The 19,182-nt window shown below is 43.2% G+C and overlaps 1 protein-coding gene across 6 annotated transcripts in view; it reads left to right on the top strand.

Moving 5' to 3' along the window:
* Nucleotides 1-19,182, top strand: part of SELENBP1 (selenium binding protein 1) — a 155,819-nt gene that overhangs the window by 36,873 nt on the left and 99,764 nt on the right. For 3 of the 6 annotated variants that reach the window (XM_085874607.1, XM_085874601.1, XM_085874605.1), the window contains one exon: nt 8,767-8,871. The exons of 1 other annotated variant lie outside the window; for it this stretch is intronic. Coding sequence is in view for 4 of the 5 variants with exons in the window: in XM_085874601.1 (XP_085730727.1) it covers nt 8,868-8,871 (4 nt within the window). In the remaining variant the exon portion in view is untranslated. Of the gene's footprint in view, nt 1-8,693; nt 8,872-19,182 lie in introns of those variants that run through there. 2 more of the 6 variants (XM_085874602.1, XM_085874604.1) reach the window with 2 other exon arrangements.

Genomic DNA, 19,182 nt, shown 5'->3' on the forward strand with positions numbered 1-19,182 from the left:
AGATGTTTGAGAGTTCAGACTTGAGATTAGAAAGATGTTGTTTTCTGGCTCTCCTGAGGGTAGATACACACTTGTTCCAAGCTTTATGGAAGGAACTGAGATTACCCTCAGTTTGGTTTGCTTTCCATGAGGCAAACACAAGTTGTTTCAGGACAACTGCCTCACCACAAGCTTCAGTGAACCAAGGGCGGGAGGAAGGGTAGGACAACTGAAGACGAGAGGAGATAAATCTGTGCATGAGGGAGATCAAGTTTCTTTGAAAGAATTCCCAGGATGAGTTGATGTTGGAGAAAGTAGTGATAGGAGACCATTCTATAAGTTTGATGGCTGCTTGGAGACCCTGCCAGTCGGCTTGAGTGAAATGCCAGACTCGACGGCGGCGAGGTGGTTCTCTTATAAGAGCCAGAGAGATGTCCACTTTGACAAGGACGTGGTCAGAAGAACCGATTGGATCGGAGGAAGAGCAGCAGATGTTGTCAGGGAAATTTGTCAAAATCAGATCCAGAAGAGATGGAGTACCATTGGTTGAGATCCGGGTCGGGAAGTTGACCAATTGAGTCAGTCCTAATGAGTCGCAGAAAGTTTTTGCTGAGATGCCATGACAGGTGAGAGAGGTACCCACACCGAGCCAACTGGCATGATGACAATTGAAGTCGCCACATATGAGGAAGATAGAGTTTGGATGAGAAGATAGAAGTCGGTCCATGTTTTTGGATAGTGAGGTGTAGATGGAGTCATCACTGTTCGGTGGACGGTACAGTACACATATGAACATGAGGTGGGAGTGGAGGGGAAGCCGTAGCCAGAGGTATTCCTGGGGGAGTGGGGGAGTGAGGGCAGTGCACGGAGAGTGAGGAATGGAGTCTTTGATGAAGAGAGCAACTCCTCCACCAGGACGAGGCTCAGGTCTGTCATACCGGAGGAGGGAGTAACCAGGGAGAGATACTTGGGAGTCAGACACATCTTGAGGGAGGAAAGTTTCTGTTAGGCAGATTATGTCTGGTTTTTCAGTGGCAACTTGTATGGAAAGATCTGAAAGGTTTGAGCGAAGGCCCTGGATATTTGAGGTCCACACTTTTCATGAAGATGGAGGGGAGGAGGCTTTGGGTGCAGCGGGTGGGGTTGAGGGTTGTCCAATGCTGATTGTGAAATGGGAGTATGAAACCAGGTGGAGCAATGGTTGGATCATGTACAATGTTTATTAGGAGCAGTGGCAGCCTCCCTGCTGGCCCTTTTCAAGTGGGCTTCGCTTTGATGGCATCTACTAAGCTCAGCGTGGTTCCATGGTGGTTTTCGGGATTTAAGGCGACAGCACGGATGGTCAACGAGAATGCACTGATCTGGAATTTTGGGAGCCAAAATGCGGCTGAAGTATCGCGATGACAGCTCATCCCTTCAGATGGCTGGCAGAGAAATGTTGTGCAGGATAGGAAGCCACTTGGTCTTTGTTGATTTGAGGGTTGCAGACGTTGTTCTCATCACAGCGTTTAACTAAACGTCGATGGCCTTCGTATGGGCACTCGCCGACCAGATTGGCACGCAATACTCTGCCGTTGAGTATATAAGGGTGAGTTGCCATGCGTACTGTGTTAGCGCTGGCTCCCCACGATGTTCCGGTCAATTTCCAGATGAGGTTTGCCCATGCCCTGATCTCCTTACATCTTTGCAGGTGTTCTTTGTAGGTCAGGGTCCATTTAAATGTAACTCCAAAGTATTTGGGATAACGGACATTTTCAACTTTCACATTTTCCACTTTTTCAAGAATGGCATATCTACCTCTGCATTGGTTTTGTGATTATCAACATGGTGGGTGCAGACAGCTGTTTTGTCAGGGTTTATATGGAGCTCCCATTTGTGCAAGTATTCCTCCAGTTTGCCCAGATCTTGGGTGAATTGGTTCCTGACAGATTTTAGGTCAGGGCCTTGCGCTACGAATGCAATGTCATCGGCATCGGTGAGTTTAAAGGAGGTCGTCATTGGCAGTTCACCAACATCGAGGTTAAAGAGGGCGGTGGCTTGAACAGATCCTTGAGGGAGGCCATCGTTTCGTGTTCAAACATGGTTGGTTTTGGCATTGAGGCTAACGTGAACCTTTTAGTCCCCAAGGAATACCGACGGTAGTCTTCTTCTGACAATGGAAGACATTTGAGACTGAGGAGGACCCCATGGATTGTCATAGCCCAGACTGTCAGAGGCCGATGACAGGTCCACCAAGTCAGTTGCCATCTTTTTGTTTTCTCCGAAAGCCAGCCTCTGATGGTGGAGAGGGCAAGAACCTGATCACGGGTACTGTTGCCAGGCCTAAAGCCCCCCTGCTCATCAGGTATGAAGGCCTTCAGGTTGGGGATTAAATGGGATAAGTAGGGCCCTTTCCATCAGCTTTCCTGTCACTGATAGGGCTATAGGGCAGTAGTTGCAGTGCAAGTCTGCTGGCTTTCCAGCTTTTAGGATGGCAATAACATTAGCCTTTCTTCCAGGTTGCTGAAATTTGTCTTGTTTCATGGACGGCAGTAAAAATGGCCGCCATCCAGATACGACCCTTTTCTCCAAGCTTTTTAAAGGAATTTGTGGAAAATTCTGTCGGCCCCTGCGGCTTTGCCATTTTTGGTTGTTGACAGTGCGGCGTCGATGTCTTTCATTGTATTTGCGGCCAACAGGTGGCTGCTCAGTGGGCTTTGGTGGAGGTTTTGGAGGAAATCCCTTTTTACCTTCTGCTTTAGTGATTTGGAGGTTGGTGTTTTTGAGGTCTGGAGGAGGTGAGACATGATGGAATCAGGAGAAACTCTTGGGATGGCAGCAGTCGTGTTTTCTGCAGCACCCGGTTTCCTCAGCAATGCCCATGCATTGCGGCTGCTGTGGGTGAAGTCTGTTGATTCCACCAACTCCTTCCAGTGCTTCAGACGTTCGGTGTTGAGAGCCTCCATTAGTGCTTGCACAATGTCTGGGTTCCCAGTTTTGTTGTACTCTTTAAGGAGTCTTTCATTCTCCGCTGTTCAGCAAGGTGTGTTGGTTTTGTGGAAGCCGTGCGGTATGGTATTGGTGGCAGCAGAGAGAAGGAGGTGTGCAAGTTCTGCGTATTTAGTTGGGGCAAGTGGTACGTCCTCAATCTTGGATTCAGCTGCTTTGGTGAAAGCGGTCCAATCTGCTTTCCGGAAGTTCCAGTGTGGTTTTGGCTTTGTTTTGGCTCGATACCAATGTGGACAACAGTGGGGGTGATGTTGGCTTTTTTAGAAGGGAGTGAGAACTCTTTTCTGCCATAATTGGTCATCCTTTGTCATGAAGCAGAGGTCAGGTTTTTTTTTTCTGGTCTTCCACCGTCCTGAGTGGAAGGTCTTCGACTGAAGATTTCTAAAGTGTCTCAAGGAGTCTAAACAGTCTGCAAATCTAATGGGTATAAAATGTGTAAAGGTCTTAAGGTGTCTAAGGGATCGAATAAAAGGGTCAATGAGTCTGAGCGGTTTTAAGACGTCTAAGCAGTCTAAAATGTCTAAAGGGTCTAAAGTGTGTCAGGGTCGAAAGGGGTTCAAAGGGGGCGAAGGGGTCGAAATGATATAAATGTCAAAAGGCATCTGAAAGTGTGTAAAGGGTCTAAAATGTCTAAAGGGTCTTCAAGGTCTGAGGAATGTAAAGGTATAAAGGGTCTGAAGGTCTTTAAACTTGAAAGGGTCGCGGGATCTCAGCATTCTAAACGGTGTAAATGTTTAAAAGGTACATTGCAAGAGTATGTAATTAATATATTTAGTCATGCTTCGTCAACCTATGTGAAACGTACAAACATGAACATTCACACATACAAACTGGAAGGACACTCGGTAGAGCGCATCCATCTGCCACGCGATGCCTGATCCACGAGAAAATATCAGGGCCAATACATTTTTGAGATATCGTGCTCTATATCGTTTTTAACCTGATCTCTCAATGGTGAAGGATCACTTTAAAAATTCTAGTAGTTGGATCTGGAATCAGATCTTCACCAAAATCGAATCGATTCGTCGTCACACACCCAAACCTGTCCACCAAGTTTCATCCGGATCCATCCACAACTTTTTGAGATATCCTGTACACAGACAGACAGAAAGGGGTGAAATCATAACCTCCTCCCCCTTTGGTGCAGAGGTAAATATCATGCTATCGTTTTTGGCCTGATCTCAATGGTGAAGAATCTCTTTAAAAATTAACGAAACCTCGTAACCGGATCCGGATTCGGATCTTCACCAGAATTAAATAATATCTTTTTTGTCACGCATCCAACGTGTCCACCAAGTTTTGTCTGAATTTGTCCACAACTTTTTGAGATATTGTGCTATATATCATTTTTGGCCCAATCTCTCAATGGTAAAGAATCACTTAAAAAAAAACAAACTCGTAGCCGCATCCGGATCGTCACCAAAATCTAATCGGTTCGTCGTTGTCACACACTGAACCTTTCCACAAAATTTAAACTGGATCCGTCTGCAACTTTTTGAGACAGACAGACAGACAGACAATCTGACTGACTGACTGATTGACTGTCTGAGACTGACTCTCTGTCTGTCTGTCTGTCTGAGACTGACTCTGTCAGACTGACTCTGTCAGACTGACTGAGACTGACTCTGTCAGACTGACTCTCTGTCTGTCTGAGACTAACTCTGTCAGACTGACTGTCTGTCTGTCTGAGACTGACTCTTTGTCAGACTGACTCTCTGTCTGTCTGTCTGAGACTGACTCTCTGTCCGACTGACTGAGACTGACTCTGTCAGACTGACTCTCTGTCTGTCTGTCTGAGACTGACTCTCTGTCAGACTGACTCTGTCTCTCTGTATCTGTCTGTCTGGCAGACTGACTCTGTCTCTGTCTGTCTGGCAGACTGACTCTCTGTCTGTCTGGCTGTCCATCTGTCTGTCTAGCAGACTGACTCTGACCATCTGACTGACTGTCTGAGACACTGCGTGATACACTGTCTGACACTCTGAGTGACACTGTCTGTCAGACTGTGCTTGGCACCAAAACACCAAATACACACCAAATTTTGTCTACATGCTGGGGAAATCCAGGGTCAGGTCACGGGCACAACCACCAACCTCCCACCCTCGCACGGCAATTCTCTGTACGTATATGGATTTGTACATCTGGAAATCAAGACTCTGACCTCAAACCAGGAAATGAGGCCTTTTTGCCCAGCACTACCAAGGTGCATTCACGGGTTAATTTTTGTGACGGCTTTAAACATCAATCTTCAGGAGGGTTTACTGAAGTGTAAATAACTTAATCTTGATCAGATGATCTTACATGTGGAATGATATAAAATTCTTAGTGTCTTGGACTTCTGTAAATAATTTGCTAATAGTTACTCATGGAGAAATGGTAAAGGCAAAGGCAAAGTATATGCAGCATTACTGCAGCACTTTTGTGTTTTGTTTTAATCCCAAAAACTACAAAAGAAACTTTAACAGAGTGGGGTTGAAACTTAAAACGGGTTTGAAGGGAGGCATTCAAAGAAAAGATGCACATTCTTTCCCACGGTTTTGCATATGTAACAATAAATAGAACAATCAGAGATTGCAGACCCTCACCAGGACTTGTTTTGCATGGTGTTTGTGTAGTTCTGTGTCGTGTATTTAGTGTAGTGTTTGTGTACTGGTGTGTTATGTAATTAATAATATACATAACTAGAACTGCCATTTTATAACTGCTGGCAGTGATGACCCAGTACCAAGATGTCCTCCGTTGATGCAACCCCGCTTTGATTGGACACCTGACCTTGACCCATGATGTTTATTATGATTCAACTGAATTCAGAATGGGAATGAAATAAATTAAATTCAAATCAAATGGAAGACCAAATACTGTAGGTGCAGTGCTGCAGTGGAGTCCTCAGAACGAACCCAAACAAGCAAAAAGTAAAGATGAGGTCATCATGAGGAACCTGGATGGGATTTGGGTTTTCGGTGCTACTCCACCCTCAAACCCATCCAGGCACAGCCAAGTGAGCCTTATTCCAAAAAAAAAAAAATCAAAAATGAAGAACCCAGATTGAAAAAAAATTAAATAATTCTGGCTGCAAGACCCTGCATCCCATTAGGTTGAAATTTAAAACATATTTCACATCACTACAAGATTGTAATTGTGAAGTTTCCCCTCTATCTGTCCAGCTGTTCTAGAAAAGATGACTTTTAAGGGTTTTTGGGTAAATCCAATATGGCTGCCAAACCATGTCATATGACTTATGTGGGATCGTTTTGTTCCTCATGGTTAGGTGGTCAGAGCTGTAAAGTTTTACCTTGATCTGTTCAGCTGTTTCGGAGAAGAGTTTTGAAAGTTTTTTTTTTCATGTTTTTTTTTTAACATGCCTGCCGAACCACGTGACCGACGACGTCTTAAAATTTTGTTCTGTTGAATAATTTATTCCAAGATTACCCTCAAAAATGTTCATACTCATCGGATGTAACGTTCTTTTTATGCAGTTATGACGTCATAATGAAGACACTCATGGCATCATAAAAAACCCCACGTGGAGTACTTGCCATGTGCCAAGTTTCCATTTTTTTCCATGGTGTGGTTTCGGTGTTTGAGGTCCAAAGTTTTTCCTTTTTTCCAACATGGCTGCCACACCATGTGACGTATGATGTCATAATTATCATTCAAATATTCTACATGAGTAGTCGTCGCCCCGAAGGTGAAAGTTTTGTGTCAATCCGACAAGCAGTTGCAGAGAAAAAACATACTCGTGTTTGATGCGGACAAACGAACAAACGGACCCAAATTCAATACTCTCTCCTCTGGCGAGGGTAACTGGAGAGTTCCGAGAACACCTTACCCCATGTAGTGTTCAGGTATATACATGTGCTTAAATTTAAATAAAATAATGATTTTAAAGATCGTTTAAAATTCCATAAGTTTAGCACTATTGCAGTCTTATACACTACCCGATTTAACATGTTCAAGTACTGCAAAACTGGAGGTTCCTTGAAGTGATTAGACGATATATGTTCTATAGGGTTCAAATATCTAATTCAAAGGACACTGTGGGATCTTTAATGTCCACCAACTAATGCTCACAGATGGGCTGTACAATTAAACACCATCCAAGGGACGGCGCACATGTTGCTGTCTCACCCTACCTGTGAAACACTGGGGTGACTTTTTATAGCTGGTCCGAAATTCAAAACCGAGCCATGCAGGTAAGAAGCAAGTGTGGCATACCTCAAAGCTGGGTCTGCACAGCGGGTCCATATTCTTAAATCTACACCCAAGAATACCCCAAATGTGCTCTGTTGGATTTAACTCCAGGATTCCTTGCTGGTCAGGGCAATGTAGCGATGGCATTGTTTCGCAAGAAGTCAGCAACTGCACGAGAACGGTGGGATGTGTCATGTCATCCATGCATAAAGGTCTTGGGAGAAGGAGGTAGTTGTTAAAATATGGAATAACAACACAATCCAACAATGATCCAAGTAACTACAGTAATTTATGCTTGTCATGTTAACCTGTACAGTGATGAGCTCGAGTTTGCAATCGTAACAGGCTGAACAGTTCGCCACATTGGATCCGCCACACCACATCAGAGTCCAACATCATGACGGATTCACGACAAAATAATGTTCTGAGGTTTCTAGGCTATGTTAGGTTGCCGTCAAACTCTAGTTTTACCATCAGTCACGTGCAGGAGAAATCATATCTGGTCAAACCAATGGATCTTCCTCCAGGATGCAGTATTCCAGTGTTGAGGTGTCCAGTACCATGCCAAGTGGTTTTTTGTTGTTGTTGTTGTTCTGGGTTGAGAAGAGGGCATTTTATCGTTATGTAAAGTTGCAGTAGGAAGCCAGTTCCAGACAGTCCTTGTGGATAACTGTTGAAGGCAATTCCATTCATGGCACAATGCTGGACTTGTGGGAAAAGGAATATGTCTGACAAGCCTGATCAGAGCTACATTTTCTCTGTTCGGGTCGCTCTCAGCCGTCTCGATCAAGGCTCGTCTTTAACATCATTGGTTTATTGATGTTTGTGGACCAATCTGCTGAGAACAGCCCCATGTAAGCCAAGTTGACGTCTAATTTTGCTGCATGACATCCAGCATTGTTCTTCCAAATAATTTGCCACGTTGGCCTTCACTAATTATTCTGTGGGCCATCGTAATACAGTCCACCAATGGAAGTATGCAATGATATTGTTACCTTCTCCCAACCTTGACCAGGTGAAAGCGTTGTTTCAAGTTGATAACCCACCCTTCCATGCTGAGTTGCTGGGTGTGCAAAATTGCCTTGATCTAGTGATTAATGGGAAACATCCTTTGCATGGAGGGTTCATTTATTTGTGTTTGAAAGAAAATTTGAGTTTGATTCAACATGTATATTCTTTTTTTTCCCCCAAATTGTCGTATTTTTTTTTAGGCCTCCAAACCATTTTTTTCCATGCGTATGTTTTCGGTACTTTATCTTTTTAAGTTGCTCAGCTGTTTTACAAATACCATACCTTACTGTCATGACATGACCTTTTAATCTCAATCCTCTTTCCTTTTCCTTCTTAGAAGTCACAGATCAGGTTTTTTTTCCCCCAAATTGTCGTATTTTTTTTTAGGCCTCCGAACCATTTTTTTCCATGCGTATGTTTTCGGTACTTTATCTTTTTAAGTTGCTCAGCTGTTTTACAAATACCATACCTTACTGTCATGACATGACCTTTTAATCTCAATCCTCTTTCCTTTTCCTTCTTAGAAGTCACAGATCAGGTTTTTTGTCCCCCCCTCTTTGGCTGAAAGGTTTTCTTCTTCTTATTGCTCCGCCCAAGTTTACCCAGCCATTTGGGGCGGAGAAGTTGCTGGGGAAGAATAAATAGACGTGCCCGGTTTGCTTAAAGTTCACCCGCATCAAGTGGAACTTCACTCGGACATGGGTAAGTATAACTTGGATGTTATAGTCATCTGGGCTGGTAGTTTATGGGATTTATACTCTTGATGCTTTTATTACAGCATATAATAGATCTCACAATCACATAGATTGACACCAGGGACACAACTGTTAATGTGTATTGGAAACATTAACCTGGAAGATAAAAACAGAATGTTATTCCAACGAGTACGAGAAACAAAAATCACAGAATAAACTATTTTTATTTTTATTTTTAGAAAAAGAGGGTTGATTGATCCACACACACACACATGCACACACATGCACACACATGCACATGCCACTCAATCCTGTTTGGATTATAATTTATCGAAATAGTCAATACGGATGATGAAGTTTGCAATTTGTGCATGTCTTTCAAAGCACTTTGAAGTCTTGCATGAAACTGTCCGAACAATATTCTTTTCATTCGATTGTTTCCCCCAAAGTGTCCTGACCTCGTTGTGGGCCTGCGTTGAGAATACCAAGGGGGAAGGTGCATCGAGTTAACTGTGTATGTCGTGTCGTGAAAGAGATTCAACAATGGATCACCCAATCTTCCACTCATATATGTCAATGCACATTGCCGCACAGTGTACGACTGGAAGAACATGGTGCGTGTTGGGACACTGAACCTCGCAGGGTTAAACCATGTGACTTTAATAACGCAGTGTCTGGAGTGGAAATATCCTGGGTTCGTATTAAAGTTCAACCATTGAGTTCTTATGTAACTTGCCCTAAGTGCGACGCAACATTTGCACAAAGTCTTTACAGTTTTGGCCCGGAGTGCACAAACAGTTGATTCGAGCAATGGAGGGATCCATAGGAAATCTCGAGCATTCAAATTGAATTAGATTGTGCACTCTAATACATCGTGCTAAAGTGTAACTATGTTGTAATATAATGACGCAAGGCGTTGACAGTAGCATGACATCTCGCCCGAGGTTATGCCCTGCCATGTATTTATTTGTTTATTTATTTGTTTGTATGCAGCCGATTGCTGCATGGCTGCATCATTTTCTGGTGGCATGGATGTGCCGCTGATGCAGTGCCCCTGTCATCAGGAAGTTGGTACTAGTTTTGCCAACTTTGGAAGGATGACAGGCTGAGTAAACCCACCTAGTGTTAATTCAATGAAAAAAACCAGGGCTTGAACTCAAGACCCTAAGATCTTGAGACAGCTACCTTAACCATGAAGCCAACAACAAGTTGTTTTTTTTTTGTTTGTTTTTTTTGCCATTAATACTTTAAAAGCCTCTATCTTTGGAGTTCCTGCCTGTAATTCTGTGACACTCATTAAAACAATGCAGTGCAACAGCAGGGTTTTTGTACAAATGCAAAGCTTCATCCAGTCTGACAAAGTGAGAATGTCTGTTACCCTGGATGAGGCTTATCTCATTCCACACGGACAGAAAGAGAAAGTCTAGATGCTTAACTGATATTTTCACTTTGTCAATTTGGAATGAGTATGTTGGGCTGGATGATGCCATAGGTCAGGTCTGGTATGGGAGCATGCGCCGGAGCAGCACGTCGCTGTATCCATTTTCTGCCGGTATTAAAGGGGCCTCCGTCTGGCCATCCCCCAGGCAGATGCCTGGCCCATCCCCATCTCTTTGAGATGCCGATCAGCCTGCTGCAACCAGGAGGCGTGTGGTCGGCCCATTGTCCCTCTCCACTCATGAGGCATCATCGCTGAGAGAATCTGATGAGCAGGATCAGTGTCGGGAAAACGAGCCACATGTTCATTCAGCCACAGCTGATGCACACAGACTATGCAGGTAACAAATCTCATTTGAGTCTCTTTCAGCAACCGCTTGTTGGACACAAAGTATTACCAGCGATAGCCAAGGATTCTCCGAAGTGACCTGGTACCAAAGGAATTAAGTCTCCATCTCAGCTCCCTGGTCGTAGTCAAAGTCTCGCGTCTGTAGAGCAAGAGTGGAAACACAAAGGACCTGAAGACTCCATCATCCTGCACATATACCGACAGTGCCACACCCCATGATGCAGTGAATCCATGACTCCCCAGGCCCGACCCAGACGTCTATTGACCTCTGGCTCACAGCCAGTGGAGACGTGAATATCACTGCCAAGGTAAGTGAATCTCTCCGTGACCTCAACATCCTCACCACAAACGGGTACAGACAAGATAGCAGCATCCGAGATGTCACTGAAAGCCTGGATCTTAGTTTTGACTCAGGAACCTGTAATCCCAGTGGCTCTGACTCCTCATTCAGCACCTCGAGGGCCCCTAAAAGGATATCCAGAGTTTCCACAAAGATGACTGCATCATCTGCAAAATCAATGTCAGATATCTTGACATTCCCAAACGATGCACCGCATTTTGATCTCTCAGACATCCTCCCTAAAAGCCAGTCCATGCAAGTGTTGAAAAGTGTGGGGGCCAGTACACACCCCTGACGAACTCCAGTAACAACTGGAAATAAGTCAGAGATGGAACCACCACATCTCACAGCACTCTCAGTACCAGAGTAGAGTTCAGACATCAGATTGATTAGTTTTGGTGGAACCACATGAAGACCAAGATTCCTCCAGAGGGCATCCCGATTTACTAAATCAAACACTTTGCAGTGATCAACATAGGCTGCAAGCAGCCCCTGCTGAAACTCTCATCTGCTTTCGGTGAGAACCCGAAGATTAACGATATGGTCAATCGTTGACCTCTGGTGTAAAGCCTGACTGCTGTTGGCACTGATGCTCAAGCAGATGTTGGCAAACCCTCTCGAGAATTATCAGAGCAAAGACCTTGCCCAGCATTGAGAGCAGCATCACCCCATCAGTAGTTGTTGCAGTCCTGGAGATTACCCTTCCCTTTCCATAGGGCCACAAGGCCCCTCTTCCAGTCAGTTGTGATGATGCTTGTATTACAGGCAGAGCACAGAGCTGCATGTGACGACACGAGTGCAACATTTCCACCAGCCTTGAGAATTTCAGCATGGATGCCATAGATCCCAGGAGCTTGACCCCATTTCAACCGGTTCAGCCTGGTGTTGGCTTTGCTTTTAGGGTGGTGGCTTGGGATCATAGGGTCCTGAGTTCGAGCCACGTTGGCTACTGAATTGACACCAGGGGGTTGATTCAGCCTGTCCTCCTTCCGAGGTTGGCGAAAAGAGCACCAGTTTCCATTTATCTTAAAAGGAATACATTTAATGAAAAATAAAACAGTCATAAAGGACAATATTTCAAATGGAAATGATAAAAATATGAAAAAAATTAATCCTACAGTCGAGGCCTCGCACACAGACTCGTATACAGACAATGGGGAAACAAAATAAAAGGAAAACCACCCTTTCAACTATTCTTGCACCAAGCTTAGCTCAGAGCTGATCCTTGTGGAACTGGAATCGAGCGCTTCTCTCATAGCGGGACAAATGCAAGCCAGGCAATCTGAGAGCGGCACTCCACATAAAGGCTCAAAGCCCCGTTGTAACGGCTTCGGGTGCTCCGATCGTCCTCATCAACCCGACCAGAAGCAATAGGCCGGTGACCTTCTTCACCACACGAGCCAAACCGCCTCAACACGGATTCAATGGCCATGTCGGCCTCTTCGGTGTGCGCTCAATCTCCGCTCTCGCCTCTCCAAAACAATGCACCTTGTGCCTCCACTCTGATCACAGCTCTCCCAAAACGCCAAGCTAACTCCGTCTATTAATGCGCAACCTCTCCCATGCGCTCCCTTTCTTTCGCCTCTCCAAAATGTGCTGCTATAATCCTCTTAAGATGTGCAAGCTGCCCTTTTCACTCCACTTTCCTTTGTCCTATTTTATACTCTCCGCCGGGGGGTGGCTTGCTCCCACGAAACCCGGGAAGGTGGGCTTCTGCCTGCTTGACTAGCTTCTGACGTCACGCCCATCAATCGTCCTTCGGTGGCATGACTTCGCTTGTTGTCAACCTTTGAAGGCAGGGCTTTCTGCCCATTTGTTGTGGTTTCAGGGACATGTTCCCCACATTTATTGCCAATCTTGAAATATACAAACAGGGAAAAAATAAATCACAGAGGACAATCACATACTGGGAAACTTATTCTTACTCCCGAAGCAAATTAACACCACACCACCCCTCGTGTGATAACACGGAACACTTAAGCTCACAGATTTCCTACTTCCTACATTGAGATGTTTTCTATTCGTCGATGGACCAAGCAACTTTACACAATGCTATTCCCGATTAGATTCTTCCATCTACCCCCACAATCGTAACAATATATATTGCTTATATGTTGACTGCTTTCGACATTTGCACATAGTACATGCTTGGGATCCTCATTGGTATGCATTGCTGTCTGCGCTGTAAGATGATTTGCCAATAAGCAATGGAACCGGTCTGGCAACTGTGGGAGTGGGAAGCATTGGGATTCTCATGGGTGTACTGTTTGTGAATGTCTTTACAGCTGTGGAGGAACTCTAGGAAGAGTTTGAAACAGCAAAGGGCTTACCTTGGTAGACTTTCTTGGTTGCTTTATGCAACTTCGGCTCAAAGAGCATGGGAGGAGTTGATATTTATGTGTACTAGCAAATACAACCCGTCGCTTTGCTGACAGGAATATTAAGATGACGAAGGGATGGTGGAGCGAGGAAGGGATGGGGGGCATGGGGGGGGGGCTGGGAAGAGTGGTCTTACCATCCATCACTATACACTTTGGGAGGGAGGATGAAGTGAGGATGGGGGAATGAGGGGGTAGGGGGGTAGTGGGGAGTGGAAAGGGGTGTTCTGGACATGTTTGATAGGGGGACTTTAGGGAAAGCAAGGGGGAGTTGGGGAGAAATGCTACCCTTATGCCAGCATTATTCCAGGATTGAACGAAATTGGGTACATTATCAAAGCATGTTTAAATTGGTTATAGTAAACAACGGCTGGCCACCTCCCAGAGACATCCATGTGGGGTGGAGTGGCTTTAGGAGGAGGTACATATGAGTGGAGGGAAGGGAAGGAAAGGCAGCATGAGGGGAGGGGAAGGCAGTGCTGTCTCAGGCTTTGCACTTTCTTACTCTCAGGTGATGGCCCTGGTCTTTTCACTGTCTATTCACTGAAAAAGTATTCTGCACTTATTTTGTCTGTTCCTTCTTTATGTCAGACATCTCAATCAAAACCCCTCGTAATTGACTCCTTTATAATGTTTAAAGTCCTGTTTCCTTCAGTTGCTCCTCATCGTTCAGTCTCGTTCACGTTGGAATCGATGTGCCAACTCTATGCTGATCTCTCTATGGCATCTATGTCCTTCCTTAGATGTGGATACCTAAACTGAACACAATATTTTCGATGAGGCCTCACTAAATCATGTACAGTATTAAAACTATCCTTTATCATTTATAATTTATCCCCCTACAAATACAACCTAAAACCTGATTAGCTTTACCTATAGCTGTCTGGTACTGTGCTCTCTGCTTACTCCCTATGACCACCTATTATTTATTACCAGTCCATATCTTTCTTCAGTGTGTTCAAGTCCAAAACTGCCTCTTGCATGATTTAATCTTTATTCACCCCCGTTGAACTTAGTCTGAAACGGGGGCTTACGGATTGGGTCTTGTCTGTCTGTGCGTCTGTCCGCAGTCAAATCTCAGTCTGGACCAATTTTGTTCAAACTTGGCACAAAGACAATACACGATGGCATACACAAGCATGTCAATTTGTTTTGCAATTTGATCAAAGATGACCGACTGGCAGCCATTTTAGTTGTAAAAACACGATGTTGAACATGTCCTCAACCATTTCTCGGACATGCATATACCGATCTTATTCAAACTTGGCACACAGATAATTAATGAATGATGGCTTACATCTGCACGTCATTATTTTTTCGAGATCAGATCCAAGATGACTGACTGGGGGTCATTTTGTTATTTAAACGTGTCCCCAACCATTTATTGGACGTGCATGGTCCAATTTTGTTCAAACTGGGCACAAGTACATTACATCATGGCAGACACATGCACCTCACTTTATTTTGTGATCTGATCAAAGATGGCCGACTGGTAGACTGGCGGCCATTTTAGTTGTAAACAACGATAATAGCAACAAAAACCCGGTATTGAACACGTCGTCAACCATCTCTTGAACATGCATTTACCAATCTTGTTTTATTTACTCATATCTATATCATGAAGCATCTTTCATGTAAAAGGAAAAGAAAAAAAAAATTCTGATTACTCTTTTCAATTTCACCCCAACTACCTTTAAGTATAGTTTACAAAAACCGATCAGATTGCATTTTCAACTGAATGATCATTTTCTATTGTCTACAGTTATAGAAGTTATTTTATACATAAATGAATGTTATTAAATGCGATACTGTTTGTGTAATTCAGTATGTCTCCCCCAAAATATTTGAATATTGAATCCCTTCTGTGATAAATTTGCATTCCTAATCAAACAGATCATAAATGTCAAGTGACCAAATATCTCACAATGTCACTACGTGTCCCACATCGTTAATATTCATGACCGAATAACCCAATCGTATGCAATCTTCAATGTCGCATGACGACTCAATTCAGTCGCGCATACACGTAAATCTTGTAAATTTGCGACAGCCCTTTAACTCCATATAGCAAAATTACTAAAACCATGGGGGGCTATGACGTTTTATGTCTTTTTCTCCTTGTTTTCATTGTTGTTACCCATCCCCAGCACTTTATATTTCTTTTATGTTAAAGTCCATCTGCCAGTATTTCACCCCCATTTATGAAAGTATCTAGACTTTCCTGAATAGATAAACTACATCCACTGCACTCCCCCATCTGCCCATTACAATGTGCTTCATTGAATTCCAATACATTTATGAAACATGATCTCCCTTGTGTAAGTCTGTGCTGACTGCCTCAAATTCGTTTGAATTTATTACAATGAATCCCCATGTGGTCCCTAATTAATGTCTCCAACATCTTCCCCACGACTGAAGTTAAACTAAACAGTCTGCAGTTCTCTAAGTCCTGTCTGGATCCTTTCTTAAATAATGTTGTTAAATTTGCTACTCTCCATTTCTCTGTTACCTGTTCCAATTCTAATGAGCTTTTAAAGATATCGACTCACACCACGCTTATATGCTTTGCCATCTCCTTCTCTTGGATGTCCATTATCTGGCTTTGGAGCTTGATCTTGTCTTAGCTTTCTTATCTGATTCTTTACTTCCTCCATTCTGACCTGGATCTCCTCTAAAAGCCCTTCCTATTGGCAATTCTCCTGAATGTTCTTGTTTCAATGTTGAAGCAAAATACTTGTTTTAAAAAGCCTGCCATCTCACTTTCATCACGAGAACCACTCTCCCTACAGGTGTGTGATTCCCCAATGGGACCACACTTGTCTTAACCTGTTCTTTACCTCTTGCATACTTCAGGAATGTCCTGCTATTATGTTAACTATTTTGGTCATAATCCTTCTGTATTCTCTTTTGGCCTGCCCAGTTATTTTCTTAACTTGTCTCTGTTTACACCCGTACTTATACGAGTCTGATGACTCCAGTCCTGTTATTTTTTTACCTGATAAATTCCTTCTGCTTATCCTTAATTTCACACACTTAATACTCCCTGCTCAACCACCCTGGTCTCTTTCTGACTTTGGCTTTAGACCTCATTGGAAAATACTTATTTGACACACTGCACATTTGCTCCTTGAAGGTTGCCCATTTCTCTGATGCTCATTGCCCTCTTGTTCCCTTCTCCCTGCACCCAGCTCTCTCCTCATACCCTTAAAATTTGCCTTTCTGAAATCTAATAGCCTTACTCCATGATCACATGCTGTAGATCTTCACAGAATCCTTCACAGCAGAGTGGAAAGACACTTAGAGACAGAATAGGTGTGGGGGTGGCGGTGTGATCCAAGGGAAGGGAAGGAGGGACCGCATGGGGGTGAACAAATGGAAATGAGCTCAAACACAGTAAGAAGAGGAAGGGAAAACCAGGATGAAATGGAAACGGAAGAAGATCATGAGTATGGAGTGAGAATGAATATTATTTTTTCATGGGGGATGAATAATTTAAATTTCTAAAATTTCGAAATTTCGTATTACTTTGTCGACAGTATTCCAAGCCATTACTACATGTCTTACTCGGTTCAATGCAAAGATTTGAAATCATCTGTGAATTGCACCTGCCATCATCCACACCACATCCACCCCCCACCCCTTTTGATGTTTTCTCTCTAAAATAGCGTTTCAACTATGATACAGAACTCAATCATACATTTAATCCTGATGAAAATAACTAGTAAAACAATTCTTAAGCAATTAAAAATACATTGCTTAGCATGAAAACTTTCACCGTGACCCCAAATAAAAATACAATATCAGTGACTACCTCCATTACAGAGTAACAAGTCACTGTCTATTAGGGTAATTACTTAAATGGAGGTCCGGCACTGAACCCCCCTCCTCCCCCCTTGTGGGCTTATCTACAAACTGGCATTAGAAGCAATCCTGGACTCGATCTAGGAAATCCTTGTCTCCTCTCCCCTTTTACTGTTGCTGGACCAAATCTCTCTGAAAATTTAAAATCCCCCATAATCAATACTCTTCCCTTACCACATGTCTTTCTGAATAATTCATGAACTCCTCTTTCCTGCTCTTCCCTCACACCTGGAGCCCTATAAATGCATCCTACAAGTGCGTTACTGCTCTTGCAAACCCTAATCTCTATATCCACATAGATTTCTCGACATTATTTTCCTCTTTAATGTCACCCTTTTATCTCGATACAATACTGTCTTTTACTGAGATTGAACACTCCTGTTTTCTCTTTCCTATCACACCTCTACATCTTGTCGCCTTTTCGTCCTGTCCTCCAACTTCTCTCCTCATAAAACCATGTCCCACTTCCTGCGTCCATATCATATTCCTCACTTTCTATTCTGGCTTCAGGTTCTTCCATCGTATTGTTCGTCGGAGGGGTGGGGGACAATATAATGAGCTCTGTCTGACCGGCTGATCATCTGTCCATGTACTTTTGTGTACGAGATATTTCAAAATCTGACCATTTGGCTTTCACGTTGCAGATATCTATTCCTCATGAAATTTTCTCAACCTGATTAGATCACGGCTATGATTGGCTGAATTATGTTGCCATAGAAACCATCTCGGTAACTTGGCTTGTGTACACGATATTTCAAAAACTGTTTAAGATTTAGCTTTCATATTACACAGATCTATTCATCATACCACCCAAGATGCAGGGCACCTAGAGTATCAGCTCCTTGTTATTGACACTTCTGGTGTTGGTTGGTATACAATATTTGTTTTAACTTTTCCCTTCATGTTATCAGTTTATTGCTGCCTGGCCTTAACAATCATGTCATCAGTAGCTGTTCCTTCATTTAAAGCCTCTCTTCCCCGTTGAAGCCTAAAAAATACAATGGTTTATAATCTATTTGTGAACTCAGATAAGTGCAGATCAGATCCAGATCCAGAAATAAACCCAGATCAGATACGTGTACTCACCTATGAGCTATATCTCAGCAATCTTTGGAGTCTAGGTGAAGCAACTCTGAGCCTGATTAGATTTATGAAGGATTTTGGAATCAACTTGAACCTTTTTAAAAGTCCTATTTTATCAGATCCAGCCAAATCTGCGCTGACTGATCCATAATGCAGGTGAAATGATCATAAGTTGCTTCCACTTCTATTTGGAAATGGAACACCCTGCTAAATGTTGAGTATGTTTACTGCCAGAGTATTAGACCTTCTTAAGAGCAAAAAAAGAAAAAGTTGAAATATTAGCTACACTTCATTTCCCACAGCAGTAAACTGACTCTGATGAACAATTACTTGTTCAGATCCATTGTACAGTATTTGAACTGAGCTTACTATACATCACAAGCTCCAACTTTATTTGATCAATCGATGTTCAATCAGCAGTGGGGCATCGTCCAAACTCGCATTTTTTGAAAAAGATGAAATACAAGCAAAACAATCAAATACATTGACAGAGCACAAACTGTTCGATAACAGTAGTGCAAGAAACTGCTGAGTGCCACGAAGATGTCGTCATGTTTGGAAGCAGCTAAAGTTTCAAACAAACAGTTACGTCTTTCCACAAGCTGTAAAATATTACTTAAACATTAACACTTGTCACCATTTTACTCCATACTACATGCCGAATTTGCATTGAACCTCAACTAACATTGCAGTCGTATACAATGAACAATTTGTTACCTCCACCAACCTTCGTTGGCAGAGGTTATGTTTTCACCCCTGTCTGTCTGTCTGTTTGTCTGTGAACAGGATATTCCAAAAAGTTGTTCATGAATTCGCACAAAATTTGGTGGACAGGTCGGGTACCTGATGAGGACGAATTGATTAGAATTT

The sequence above is a fragment of the Eptatretus burgeri genome, chromosome 3, assembly GCF_056783735.1.
Source record: "Eptatretus burgeri isolate ZD-2024b chromosome 3, Ebu_testis_v1, whole genome shotgun sequence".
Lineage (NCBI taxonomy): Eukaryota > Metazoa > Chordata > Myxini > Myxiniformes > Myxinidae > Eptatretus > Eptatretus burgeri.